Genomic DNA, 14,825 nt, shown 5'->3' on the forward strand with positions numbered 1-14,825 from the left:
GAAAAATATTGTTTGCTGATGCTAACTGGCTAGCTATCAGATGCTAACTTGAGGTAATTGTTAAATATAAAGTCCAAATATTTTTATTCAACCAACTAGTTAGAATACATTACATGTAAAAACAAAGGATTTGATGTTCAGAGTAACTACAGTAATTAAGCCGTGCCCTCTGGCCCTGGGGGTGTTTTACCCCACAGACTAGGTTTGAAAAAAAAAAAAAAAAATGCCATTCTGAAAATATAATTACATATTTATTAAATAACATGTACTCCCTATCTACAGGCCTTATATCTTCATATCATATATAACTGTAATGTTCTAATAAAAACAAAAACAAAAAAAAAACATCAAGCTTTGTTTTTTTTACTGCTGAAAATTAGATCACTTCCTGTGAAATCCGTTTTCTCTCAGGTACATCACCAGTGTTAGCTTCATGGTGAATAATTCTACATCACTGTTGTCAACATAGTCCATAGTTACAATAAAAATGTATCTTGACTTTATCTAGTGGTTATTTTGGGAAAAACAGTAGGGGGCGTTTTCCACCACTCTACCCTACTTTAGTCATGCATAATATTTATTGTATATAGCATATATGACATATAGACTATTAATGTTTGTAATATTTATAAACGCTACTTAGAGCTGTGCACATGCAAGCGGCAAGATTTTGGGTGTATGAGCACCTCTTGCACACCATCAAATCCTAATTGTAATGACATAATGCTAATATTTCTGGTGCTTCACTTTAAGATTCTGAAAACTGTATATATGGAAACTTAATGTGTATATAATGTACTGGTGCAAAGTCAAGAAGAAGAACAAAGTAGAATAATTTAGAACTTTATTTCTTTATATTTTTATTTATTCGTTCATTCATTCAGTTTTTATTTATTTATTTACAATAAATTATTTATTTACTGCTTCACTCTGGACACATTTGTTTAATTAATGAAATGTTAACACCATATAAATGAATACACAGTTAAGCAAATCATCAGACTTATTTTAGGAGGTTGGTGTATAAATCTATGAAATATATTAAATCAGAGAGCAAAATCTAAAGAGAATTTTTATTTTCCTTTCCTGCCAATGAAAGTAATTAAATAATAAAATGATTACAGATCTTCACTGGTGCTGACCTGCTGCAACCTAAACAAATGTTCTTCATATGCTTTATTTCATAAGCTGTGAAGTATATTAAACCTTTTTAGTATACAAACACTATGAGAATCCCAAGATTAGTTGTTCTGCTGAATTTGTCGTGAGAGGTCTCTTCTTGTATGGCTCCTTTCGAAATAACAGACCTGCAACAATTTTAATGAAGATCTGAAATTCTATATTCAAGTTCCATCTTTAAAATAAGCCTATTCAGAAAAAGTTTACAAACCTGTCAGGGATCAAATAATTTATTTTCCTGAAACACTTGCCCATTTATCTGAGTTCTCCACTTGACAGAGAAATTTCCATTCTTTTTGAGCTTTTCCTTGATCTGTGCAATTCAGATGAACAAGACCACAGACACTCAATGACAAGAACAGACAGAATAAAAATGTAACTGAATTAGAAATATTTGTTACTTTGTCCAGTATTTTGGTCATGTGTGAAGAGTCGTTGGGGTTTACGTCAGAGTCAATGTTCACCTCAATCCTGAGCACATTTTTAATTTCTGTAAAAGAGAGATATTGTTTATAGCAAATCTTGACATGGCGATAAAATCTGATGTACTGATTTAAATTAAGATAACTGAAGCACATTTTTCTGGTTAATTTTTGCAAATGCAGAGAACTATGGAAGAGAACTATGGAAAGAAAAGAAAAAAGCTCATTTCTGAATTTCTTTTTATTTCACAATTCAGAGTTTTCCTCAGAATTTAGAAAATGTCAGTTTGTGTCAAAATCCTCAGTTTATATTTCGCAGTTTTTTTTTTGTTTGTTTGTTTGTTTCCACCATAGAATAAAATGCAACTTTATTTATCTTTATTTATTTAACTTTATTTACTTAATTTAATGGTTACACTTTATTTTGAGACATTTTACTAACTATAAGTAACTACATGTCAACTAATTCTTATTCATTTGCAACTACATGTCTACTAACTCTCAGAGTAGACTGTAAGGGTAGGTTTAGGGTGAGTAGAGTAAGTTGACATGTACTTGCAAAATTTCTCATATTCAGTATGTCGTATGTTTGAATTGCATTCCAAAGAGATCCGTTATCAGCCCAGCAGTGAAAACTAAACCGTATCTGTGCTGACTGGCCCGGATCGGCACGGAACGGAACGGTTAAGCAAAGAGAACCCTTCGGCCTGATAGTGGAAAAGCGGCTAAAGTGAAGTGCAGCACTGTGTTCATTTACACGCGAGCATGATTCAGAGTTTATATCTAGTAGTTCAGACTGAGGTACTGTATGGGTTTTGGACATGGACGCACCTCTACAGATGATTCCTGCATCATATGCATGAATGCATTGATGGTTTCCCCACCCACCAAACTGGCATTTCCTCAGGTTTGACTCGTCACCTTTGCATCTGAGTGAATCCATCCATATCGGCCCATCACCGGGCCCGAAATAGGCACTTGCCAAGGGCTGTACATTCCTACCACAGCCCAGCTCTCTACAGAGCACTAAACCATCTGTGATGTCCCAGCTGTTGTGGCACACAGTTCCCCACCTGCCGTCATGATACACCTGCACTGTGCCCTGACACGTGTTGTTCGTGTTCACCAACCGTACCTCTAGAAAAAAGTCAGAAGAGTTCCTGATGCATCTCTATGCATACATTATTTGTAATAGAATTTAATGATTGATTGTAATTGTAATAAAACCCAGTAGGGCTCCATGATTCATCGAAATAAAACTGAAATTGCATTATGGCTTGGTGCGATTATCAAATCACAAAGGCTGTGATTTAAATAAATATATGTGCTGCGTGTTTTAAAATAAAGTGCAGCATTGTGTTCATTTACACACAAGCAGCTCAGGATTCAGTGTTTTCACATTTATTATTTTTATTTTCTGGTTATAGTATCACTGACTTAGCTATTATTATAAGCTAATAATAACAATAATTATTCATTAATAATAGATTTTTTTATTATTTATTACATTTTTAATGAATTTTTATATTTTCTGTTTTCATTTTAATTTAAGTTCAAGTTTTAGTGGTTTTATTATGTTTTGTCATTTTTATAAGTTTTTGATTTTTTTTAATATCTTCATAGTTTTTATTAATTTTGTTTCAGTTTAGTATTAGTTATTTTATGTAAATTTTATATAATTTTATGTTCAACTAAGTTAAACTAAATGAAAACATTTTCTATTTTCTTTTATTTCATTTAAAGTTCATTTCAAATTGAAGTAATGGAAGTTTTTTAAGGTTTTGTTTTAGTTGACAATAATAACCCCGTTTGCAATAGAAATATTTCTTATTTTCATCTTATTGTTATTATAGTCACATTCATGTATAATCACAAAATTGTAATTGTAAAGGAAATTGAGATATAATTGGTCAAATTGTGCAGCCATAAATAAATATTTAAATAAAAAGATCACACTTTTTATTAGTAAAGTCACAATTTGATTTCACCCCCTAAACCGTGCAGCCCTAATCCTCAGTGTATTTTGTAGATTAAAATAAAAAGGAAGAAAATGCTGTCAGGAAGCTCACCTCGGCACACGACACCTGCATCGTTTGCGTGTTTACAGTCATGCACTCCCCATCCGTTTGAGAGGCAGTGCTTCAGTGTTGCCTCAGTGCCTGTGCATTTCACATCATCCATCCATATAGGTCCAATACCGCTTCCGTAAACACCTTTGTTTACCTCTACCGGACTTCCACAGCCCAGCTCTCTACAGACAACTACAGCGTCAGTCATATCCCAGCCGTCTCCACAAACAGTTCCCCACTGGCTGTGTCTAAGGACCTCCACCCTTCCAGAACAAATGCTGTCTCCATCTACCAATTTCACTTCTGAGAGACACAGTAAGTGACAATACATTAACTGTATATTCTGTGTGTTTATATGCACAATTTAAATTATTTAGTTAAAACTTGTATCCTAAGCACCTTTTACATTTTTGCATTAGGTGAAATATTTTGTTAAATATTTTATGACTAAATTTTATTATATTTTATTAAGGCAAAATCCCATTGTAGAACACTATTGGGGCATGTTGTTGCAGAAAATGTAATAAACTTTTTTTTTTCCTGTGATGTGTGATGATGTGTTTCACAGTTATTCACATTGTTAATCTATCATAATATATTATAATTTATTATAATATAATTTTATCATTTTAAAAAAAGCACATACAGTATATAACACTATACGTTCTGTTTTATCGCCTTGGCATTAAATTACAGAAAATTAGCTATATGTCACTGTGTGATTGTTTCTAATGCAATGTCTGAGGGAACAACAGCAAATTTGATATCTTTCTCTCTTTTCATCAACCTTTTTTCTCTTTTGGAAAGTCAAAGAAATGTGACTGTGCCCCCACCCCATTTTTTTGTTGGAGTAAATGAGAATGCAAAAATTGTTTGCTTGTTTGTAATTAAGACTTTAAGCCAGGTTTGCAGTAAAAAGTGTGACAACTAGCTCAGAAAAAAAGGCAGTTTTCAACATGCTCTTAATCTTTTCTTGCAACAAAACTAGATGTCTGCAAGCATGTGCCTCATATTTGCATTATATAAATATATGTGTCCAATTCAGACTTCTCCTTGTTTGAATTTACCTCCACAGGAGACTTCTGCATCCTGCGAATGTGTACAGAGGCTGTTTACAGACGTAGAGAGACTGCACTCCTTCAGTGAGGACTCACTCCCAGTACACATAACATTATCCATCAGTACATTTCCTGTACCGTTCCAAAAGCAGCTGAGTTGTATGTCCTACTGAGAGGACCACAGCCGAGTTCTCGGCACAACACAATACCGTTCAGTTGATCCCAATTGTTGTGACATATTGTGCCCCATTCTCCAGTATAATGAACCTGCACTGTGCCACTACATATGGTTTGGGTGTTTACCAGTTTCACCTCTGAAAGGAGAAGAATTTCAGATGAATTCACATTGCATTTGACATAACCATCATAGTTCACTGTTTGTCGCTCACACTTGCCTCTGCAGACCACTCCTGCATCATTGTTGTGCGAACTCTTTTTCTCATAGCCTGAAAGACATCTTTTCAGGGAGATTTCAGTTCCTGTGCATGCTGTATCATACATCCATGCCGTACCTGAACCCTTCCCAAAAGCAGATTCACCATTGACACTCAGTGCACTTCCACAATCCATCTGTTTGCAGATCACATCTCCACCCAACAAATTCCAACCGATGTCTGAAACGGTTCCCCACCCAAAACCTTCATAGAGGACCTCCACCCTCCCAGAGCAAGTGTTTGGTCCATCTACAAGCATAAACTCTAAAGAAGAGAAAGGATGTTTGTAAAAACACTCCATAAACACATGCAGTAACTTCTGAAACTTACAGATCCAAAAAAAATCATTCTGTTTGAGCTCAATTGGATCAGTTGAGGTGTTAACATTTTTTAGTCCAATTGAGCCACTGATCAGATTGAAAAGCTTCGTGTAAACACCTCAATCAGTCTAGTTGAGCTCAATATGTATTCATTTTCAGATCGAGTTATTGAGCCATCAATCTAATTGAAAAGCCTTCAATTTCAATTTAATTCAATTCAAAGGGGTAGTGTAGAGCTGAAATAATCTGATTATATAAAAACAGCACGTAAATGCTTCAATGTCATTACCTCAAAGAGATTCAAAAATATCTGGCGCACAAGCCATGATGCATATGTTTTGACTTTTTAAAATACTTTTTAAAACACATTTTAATTCTTACAAATGCGTGTATGTTTATTCACGTTTTATGGATTAGTCAGTGGAGGAGGCTAAATATTTGCTTTAAAAAAGAAAAAGCTCGTTTTAGGTATGTCATCAAGGTAAAAAGTGTCATTATAGCATGGTTTTCTTTGGCTCAAAAAATACACAAATGCACATTTAAACAAAATTGTTAATCAGATTGCAAATTTTAAGGTTTATATCACATTAAAATCCTTATTGTCAAATTTGCTAAATTAAATGTGTTCATTTTACTTAAATATTACTTAAAGTGACATGAACTCAATAACTGATTGCATTAAGCTGAACTCAAACTTAATGAATTTCTGCAGTTTTCATTTTCGCAGCATGCTTTGTTTCGGACAGTAGAGTAAATGTTGAAATTACAGATATTGTGTGCACTGATTTAAAGATTACTAGAGTTTAAGGTAATCGGTTTCCTAAAACGGTTGATAGGTACGGCATTGAATATTGACAGTTAATGGTTGAAATGGGTACTGCAGTCTAAATTCTAAATATTGCAGAAAGTCGTTTCCCCCACCCCATCCTCCTCTGAATCGATGCTCATGTGGGTTGCCAGATTAGGACATGCAACAGGAACGAGCTCAATTTTCAATGGAAGGCAACAAGCCTTGCATCGTAAGTTGTTGATTTGTTGTTGAGTATGCCTCTGGATGCAGAGGCTTTTTAAGTTGGGTAGAATCTGTGATCTCTGACCCAAGATCCTTTGCTGGGTTCCATGGCTGCAAGAGTTGTGTTTTCAACCAACTGGCAAACCGGGGTGCCAAAATACTGTTGGGTAAATTGCCAGTGGGTGGAATCACACAGACCAAAACAAAAACAGACTTTCTGACATAGAACGCACATTTCAAAAGTAGAATTTCTGATTGTAGTGTTGTTTTTCGGAGAAACAAATATGTGAACTTATCGTGTTCCTAAATGTCTCCAAATACTGGAAATCCTCCAAATATTGGATTCATTCAGATTAGTGCAAATTAGTGCATGTAAACATACCCAGTGCATGTAAACATACCCAGTGTATTTCTTTGCTTTTATTTCAGGTCCAAGTGATCGTACTTACCTGAGCAAGTGACTCCAGCATCATCCGCATGTGTGCAAGTGGTCACTCCCCAACCGCTAAACACACAATCTTTCAGCAACCTCTCACGACCAGTGCAACTGACGCCATCCATCCATACTGGACCTGCTCCCTTCCCGAAATAAGCATTGTAGTATGAAGCTACTGGGCTTCCACAGCCACGTTCTTTACACACCACCACTGAGTCCAAAATATCCCAGGTGGTGTCGCAGACCGTTCCCCACTGTCTGTTATGGAAAATCTCCACTCTCCCTGAACACATGCCGCTGCCGCCTTGTAACCTAAGGGTGACTAAATAAAAAGATCCATAAGTTCTTTCACTCTTAAGAATAAACATTCCTTTTCACTGTAAATATATATATATATATATATATATATATAGGCTTTTTATTGGATTCTAGTTCTACAAAAAAAACTTTAACATCCATGGACCCTTCACTTTGCACAAAAGGTTCTTTATAGTGGATTTTTGAGATTGTCTTCACATTATGAAAATTGAACTTTTTAAATTATTGTTAAGGATGGTTCTTTGGGGAACTTAAACACGCTTCTTCTATGGCATCAAACTTTTATGGAAGCTTTGTTTTTAAGAGTGTTAGCATAAAGAACCTTTAACACAGAATCTCTGAAAAAGATTATTAACATTTTTTTCACTCAAACTGTTCACTGAAAGGTTCTTCGTGGAACCCAAAATGCTATAAAGCCCCCTTTTGGAATCTTTATTTTTAAGAGTGTTGGGAAAATGTATGATTTTGCTACAAATATGAATGCAACCTACAGTCACAGATGACTCCAGCATCTTTCGTGTGGTCACACACGTCGGTCTGGTTCCCCCAATTGCAGTTGAGCACCGAGCTCTCGTTCCCAGAACAGTTTAGGTCATCCGTCAGTAACAATCCCGAACCCTCCCCAAAGAAAGCACTAGGCTGTATGGATATGAGAGGACCGCAGCCTGCCTCATAGCAGACCAAGTTGCCTTCGACATCGTCCAGCCCTTCATCACAAATGGTGCCCCATTCGCTGTCCTTGTAAATTTCGACCCTTCCAGAACAAGCATGAGTACCGTCCACCAACCTCACCAAAACGTCACCGATCTCAGTGGTTTTACTGACGCCTGCATTTTCTACACTGTCTGTTTGAAAAACACAAAAGGTTGAGGGGAGTCGCATGCAGCATTTGTGTTAATTATTAAATGGTGGAATTTGTGGTCCAGGTAAATGTCCCACAAGGATAGTAAAACCTGAATTTTTTTGTATAAAATACATTGTCACTGTATGTCTGTTTCTCACCTAGAAGCAGAATGAAGCTCAAAAAGTACAGCATAGTTACTGAAAAGAAACAAATGTTATCAATAAACAGCAAAAAACTGAAAAATAACTACAAAAATTCAGCAACTACTAATGCTCAATGATAAATGAAATTGAGATTGTGATTTTAAAAATTGTGTAAATAATTGTGTGTGTGTGTGTGTGTAGTGCAATTCTTTTGGATTTAATGAAAATGGGATCTTTATCTTTGATAATTCATTGATAATTGTTATTATGCTGCATTTAACTGGATAAAAATATTGGTTAAAATTGGTTATATTGTTTTGTTTTTTTCACCAATTATTCAAGACCACTTCTTCTGACAATAAATCAAAACTAAATTAATTAAAATTATTTTTAAAAAGCTCTTACAGCTATAGGCCCACAGTATGGCTTTATACATTCAGTATATTTAATTTGATGTGTATATATTTTACATGTTATAGAATTATTTCAATTATCTTAAATGATTTTTCATAACCCTTTCATCTTAAAAGAGACTCAAAATCATGATTATTTTTAAATTGTGTTATGGTGACACCATTCAACAAGTTAAAAGTACCACAAAAACAGAGCATAACAAATTCATGATCAGTCAAAATCAAGAAATAAATATTAGGATATTAAAACCTTTAGCTGTGTCTCGTCGTCGTGCAGTCCTCGAGAATGAGTGAATATGTGTTCACAGAGGTGTAAGAGACCTTTGTTAAAAGAAAGCAGCATTAACCCCCTCCCTCCCTCCTCTGACTGACCCCAGCTGTTATTCACACACAGTATAAGAAAGAAATATGCTCACAATAACCCAACAGACCGCTCTGAGGAAAGCATGTTAATTTAAGTTAATTGAACTAATGTCAAGGTTTTTTGTGAATGCAAAAGTAATAATTGCGCATTAAAAACTGCTGGAACATGAACAAATTTAAGCAATGTATGATATAAATGAGTAAAGAAGCAGGATCTTTAAAAAATGCTAAATGCATTGTTTTATATCACTGGTTCTGAAGATGGTTTTTTTTCCCCCACAAGTCTTTAGAGCAAGTCAGACACATTTGGCAAACAAATCTCAATTTAACTATTCAAATAGGCTAAGAAGAGCAATTGCTTGCAAACTTGCTCCTTGTGTTTAAAGAATATGCAAAGGAGCATCTTAAAGGAACTTTTGGAGGATGGAAACATACATGCGAATGTACAAATGTTTTGCCAATGTTTTAAAAAAAAAAATCTTTATTTTGTATCACTTCCTTAAAGATAAATACAGTTCCATAAAAACCAACAAAGTAAGTTTTCATATCTACGGAGCCCCTTAAAGGACATTGTGGTGGGAAAAATTCAGGGTGGGAGGAAAAAATAATTTTCAAATGTTTTGCGTTCTCTCGCAAAACCATTTGAGTTCGGACAAACTCTTCCTGCTTACTTTACAGCTTGCAGTGGAGCTCGTATGTTCACAATGGAGTGGTTCATAGAGTTTTATTTTGAAGTTGGATTCAAATAAATTAATAAGTCAGTGCTTAGTTCAAGGCACGGTTTTGGGACATAATAAAACGCTTAATGTGGCTTAATGTTTTAAAACGGTGACTTGGAGGACCAAATTCGATAATAATAAAAGCTGATAAAATTATTAGGCTAATGTTAATAACCTTATTAATAATATTACTAAGCAGAATAGCCCAGAATATGAACGCAATGCCCTGCACGTAGCCTAAGCTTTTTCTCCCTCATAAAACGCTTAAGGTAGGCTATAATGAAAACGGTGATTTAAAAATACCAAATCCGTTGCATTCATATTCTGGGCTATTCTCCTTTATTAATAGTAATATTATTAATAAGGTTATTAATATAAACCTAACAATTTTATTAGTATTTATTATTATCGAATTTGGTCCTAATGTCACTGTTTTAATACATTAAGCCACATTAAAGCGTTTTAGAATGTCCCAAAACCGTGCCTTGAACTAACCTGGGTTGAGTTTCCCAAAAGCATCGTAAGCTCAAGTACATCGTTCACGCATTGAAACCAATGGAGCTACGATCAACTTAGGCTTATGATGCTTTTGGGAAACGTAGCCCTGACTGTATTTCTTTATACTTGAATCAAAGTTCAAAATAAAAACTTTATGAACGCTCCATTGTGAACATACGAGCTGCATGAACCTTTCATTATAGCCTACCTTAAGCGTTTATTATGGGGGAGAAAAGGCTTAACGTGCAGGGCGTCGCGTTCATATTCTGCTTTATTAATAGTAATGTTATTAATAAGGTTATTAATGTTAGCCTAATAATTTTTATCAGGATTTATTATTATCGAATTTTGTCCTCCAATGTCACTGATTTAAAACATTAAGCCACATTAAGCGTTTTAGAATGTCCCAAAACCGTGCCTCGAAATAAGCACTGACTATACTCTGAGTCCAAGTTCAAAATAAAACTCTATGAACCGCTCCATTGTGAACATACCAGCTGTAACCACTGCAAGCTGTAAAGTAAACAGGAAGAGTTTGTCCGAACTCAAATGGTTTTGCGAGGGAACGCAAAGTTTCTCGAGAGAACGCAAAACATTTGAAAATTATTTTTTCCTCCCACCCTGATTTTTTTCCACTTACCCCGAATTTTTCCCGCCACAATGTCCTTTAAGGGGCTCCGTACATATCATTTAAAGTTCAAATATATTTATATAACGTTTCTCGACCACAAACGGTGCTGTGCTTCAGATGGCCTTACTTTAATCCCATCTGTTTTCCCTCAGTAAACTCAGTAGGCTACTATGGCCCGGTTTCACAAACGGGGCTTAGTTTAAGCCAGGACTAGGCCTTAGTTAAATGAGGATAAGCAACTTTTACAAAAATGCCTTAGAAGAAAACATTAAGGGTCATCTTGACACAGACATATTTTAAGATATGTCAGAGCAAGATATTTTCAGTTGAGACAGCTCAAACATGCATTTTAGTCTGGGAATAGCCTTAAACCTTGTCTGTGAAACTGGGGGTATAGGTTTTATACGAATGGTCAAGTAAGGTCTGTGTGCGTTTAAAATGGTCATATTATGAGAAATGCAATAGTTTGATTTTTGATCTGTTTTAAAAGGTTAGCAAATACTATTCCAGAACATTCCGGTGTTCAGAAAGTTTGAAATTCCTATTAAGAAAGTTGTGGTAGCCTACTTTAATTTCACTTGATGTTGGAGTTTTAACTTGGAAACATTTCCTAACATTTTGCTATAAATGTGTATGACATCACACAAACATGGAGGCTTTTAGGTAGATACAAATACATTGTTTATCATTACCATTCAGGTTTAACCCAATGAAATACTTAAGTGAGTGAATATTTCTGAATTGCATGAGAAGAGGAGAAAAGCAGTCTTCTCTGCTAGCATTGTCATTGTTTCTTTTTACATTACCTTCCAAGTTTCCGATGGAGATATGAGGTTGAAATAGCCCACATCTGAATTCTGTGGTCAGCAAGGTTTGTCAAAGTTCAGTAATGAAACAAATGTGTTCCTAAAAACAAGATATGCACAGGCTATATTATTGCATGCTGCATTGTGAAAAAAAAGAAAGAAAAGAAAACACACATGCACACACAATGGGATCATAATATAGTCCGATCAAATATTGAAATTTCGAATCAAATTTAAATCAGTGCAGTGAATGCACAATGATTCATGCTCAAAAGCCTGTAAAACAAAAAAGTTGTAATTCACACAATTTATCACAGGAGGGTGTTGCATTCCTCTGACTCTATGCTATGTATTTTTCAAATATATATGTTCATTTTATGAAGTTTAATGTTTAATCATAGCTAAATAATTTAACACAATAGTTTCCTCTGACTGGAGCTGTCAGTTTAATACACACAATTCACCACGAGAGGGCGCCTGGAAATAATAAATCAATCACGTTTGTCTTTATTTTACTCAGTCTGCAGAGATAGTTAATAATAACAATGTTTTGATGCACAGAAAATATTTAAATATGAATCAATGCAAAATAATTTAATAAAAGGTTTTCCTTTATTTCGAGTTACCGGCGTACAAAACAGTTGCATCAGTGTAATACACACAATTCACCACAGGAGGCGCGTGGTTATGTTCCTCTATCTTGCATTTATATAATTAATGTTTTTAATAAATATATTTTTAATATCATTTATTTTAACAAATCATGACACAGAACACAACAATTTACAAGAGAATTATACAGTCTATACAAAGAGTAAATATGTTTTTTGTAAAAACAATAATATTTGCATTTTTATTCAGATTAACGGTTTTAAATTTTAATAATATTAATAATAGACTTTTAAGAATTTTAATAATAGGGATGTTTTGAGGTATGTTTTTGGTGCTTCACTGAATAATCAGTCATTTATTTCCTTTGAATCAATGCATAATTTAATTTTTCCTTTGCTCGAATTTTAATCGTGTCATTAAGTTGAATCAGTGTAATACTGGTCTGGAACATTGTTAAAAAAAAGAAAAAAAAGTTGAGCCAATTTAAAATTTTAAGGCAACCAGCTTCAGCAGATTTTTGTGGGAGATTCTCAAATTTTTGTTTTATAAACTTAAGACGACAAGTTGAAAAACACAGTTCACCACATTCTTTCGTTTCACTCGCATTTTTAATACAATGAACTTAAAAAAAAAAAAAAAGAATAATGCACTTTTGCATAATAATGCACTCAGTTTACAGATATAAAATGCTATATGTTTCACTGATTCACAGAATAATAATTTGTTCATTTCGAAACAACACAACAAAAATGTAGGCTATACAATATTTTAATACAATATATATATATATATATATATATATTCCTTTGGTTTAAGATATGGCCATACAAATCAAATGGTACAAATAAGGACGCCCACATGACGGCGCTCAGTTAGATCCCATTTTGAAAGAAAAAATATATATCTATATCTGTATATATAATCAATTACTTCTTTCAACAAATCAAGAGATAGGACACAACAATGTAAGAGAATCATTCGGTTTATATAAACACTAAATATGTTATTTTATAATGAAAAATAATAAGCACTTTGTAATAATCACATTAGTCTAGAAAATTGATTTGCAATGCTGTAATTTACAATTACCACACTAGGGCTGTTTAAAGACATCAGACTAGATTTGCAGTGGTGTAATTTACAAAAATCATCACCATTTTAGGTTTTCTAACTTTCTTGCTAATAATGTATTGTTTTTAACAGAAGAGAGGACAGAACATAGTGCAAATACCTTTGTTGTTCATACTGAAATGCGTTATGTGCTCTCACCCCCTTGCAGAGGTTTAGTGCATTTATTACTCAATTTGTAGTGATGCAGTTCATAAAAATCACCACAAGAGAACACCACCTTTTTTTCTTTTTTTTCCAGCGTTTTAACAAGTCTGAGAACAATGAAATCTCATAGATGGTGAGAATAACTCTGATTGGCAGTTTATATTACAATGCATTATGGGTATGTTCTTCTGCTCTGCATCGCATCACAGCATCACAGCTTCTGTAACTCAGTGGTTAAAGGCTTAAATCTCAAACATGAAGGTTCTGGTTTAAACCCCAATATTGCTTACTTTAAATCAATCTCATCCAACAAAGTCACTCAAATACCACACCACAATGTGAAATCCATGATGGGTTAGTAGATAAACACATTCTCCGATGATGATCCTGTGGTGAAAACATGGGTTCAAATCTCACCTTATTAAATCACATACACAGCTTACTTTAACTTCTTTATTGCAAACTCACAGGTCAATATATAAAGTCAATTATAATATAAAGTCAAATATAAGCTCCTTCACACACTCCAACAAGAGATCTGTGGCTCACAGGTAAGAGTGCTGCTTCACAGGTTCAGAGGTTGCTGGTTTGATCCCAGCGAGGTCTCTGCGATATGAGTGAAGGTGCACCCAAAGAAGAGGGATACCAGTACTGTGACCACCAGAGGATATGTTGTTTGTTTTGGACAGACTGGAAAAATAAAATAGAGACATAAGAATGTTGCAGTGTGTTTTATTTGCTGTCCCCTTCCACCACTTCTATAACAGCTGATGATCTCACCACATTCTTCACAGACAAAACTAGAACAATCAGTAGCCAATTCTCAGCCCCCCTCAATCATCAGATCCTCCTGTCCACCCTCTCATCAGTGGGCATCACAGGGATTCAACTTTGCTGGTTTGAATACTATCTCACTGGTAGGTCCTTCAGAGTGGCCTGGGGAGGGGAGGTATCCACAGCACATCAACTGGTCACTGGGGTTCCTCAGGGATCAGTTTTTGGACCACTCCTCTTCTCCATATACACTACATCACAGGGTCCCATCATACAGGCACATGGCTTCTCCTACCATTGCTACGCTGATGACACAGTTCTATCTCTCATTTCAACCAGATGATCCAACGGTAGCTGCATGGATCTCAGGCTGCCTGACGGACATCTCGGCATGGATGAAAGAACATCACCTGCAGCTCAACCTGGCAACCTGATCCGCTAGTGAGCGATGCCTCATGGTACCATCACAGAGAGGCTCAAAATCAATTTCCAGAACATT

At 35.0% G+C, this 14,825-nt stretch overlaps 1 protein-coding gene and 1 long non-coding RNA gene across 2 annotated transcripts; both read right to left on the reverse strand.

Annotated features, from left to right (window-relative positions):
- Nucleotides 1-948: 948 nt before the first annotated feature.
- LOC131539097 (uncharacterized) lies at nucleotides 949-2,594 on the reverse strand. The gene is made up of 4 exons (XR_009270778.1): nucleotides 2,433-2,594; nucleotides 1,581-1,669; nucleotides 1,391-1,492; nucleotides 949-1,307 (listed from the first exon to the last, which is right to left on the reverse strand). It is a non-coding gene; the product is annotated as an uncharacterized LOC131539097 (long non-coding RNA).
- A 1,249-nt stretch (nucleotides 2,595-3,843) lies between these two features.
- Nucleotides 3,844-11,694, reverse strand: si:dkey-14d8.21 (soluble scavenger receptor cysteine-rich domain-containing protein SSC5D). The gene is made up of 6 exons (XM_058773386.1): nucleotides 11,666-11,694; nucleotides 8,251-8,289; nucleotides 7,740-8,093; nucleotides 6,944-7,252; nucleotides 4,738-5,426; nucleotides 3,844-3,973 (listed from the first exon to the last, which is right to left on the reverse strand). Exons 2-5 carry the CDS (start codon nucleotides 8,282-8,284, stop codon nucleotides 4,849-4,851), a joined length of 1,275 nt encoding a protein of 424 aa, XP_058629369.1. The 5' UTR covers nucleotides 8,285-8,289; nucleotides 11,666-11,694; the 3' UTR covers nucleotides 3,844-3,973; nucleotides 4,738-4,848.
- Between the last annotated feature and the right edge of the window lie 3,131 nt (nucleotides 11,695-14,825).

This window comes from Onychostoma macrolepis, chromosome 04 (genome assembly GCF_012432095.1).
Source record: "Onychostoma macrolepis isolate SWU-2019 chromosome 04, ASM1243209v1, whole genome shotgun sequence".
Classification (NCBI taxonomy): Eukaryota; Metazoa; Chordata; class Actinopteri; order Cypriniformes; family Cyprinidae; genus Onychostoma; species Onychostoma macrolepis.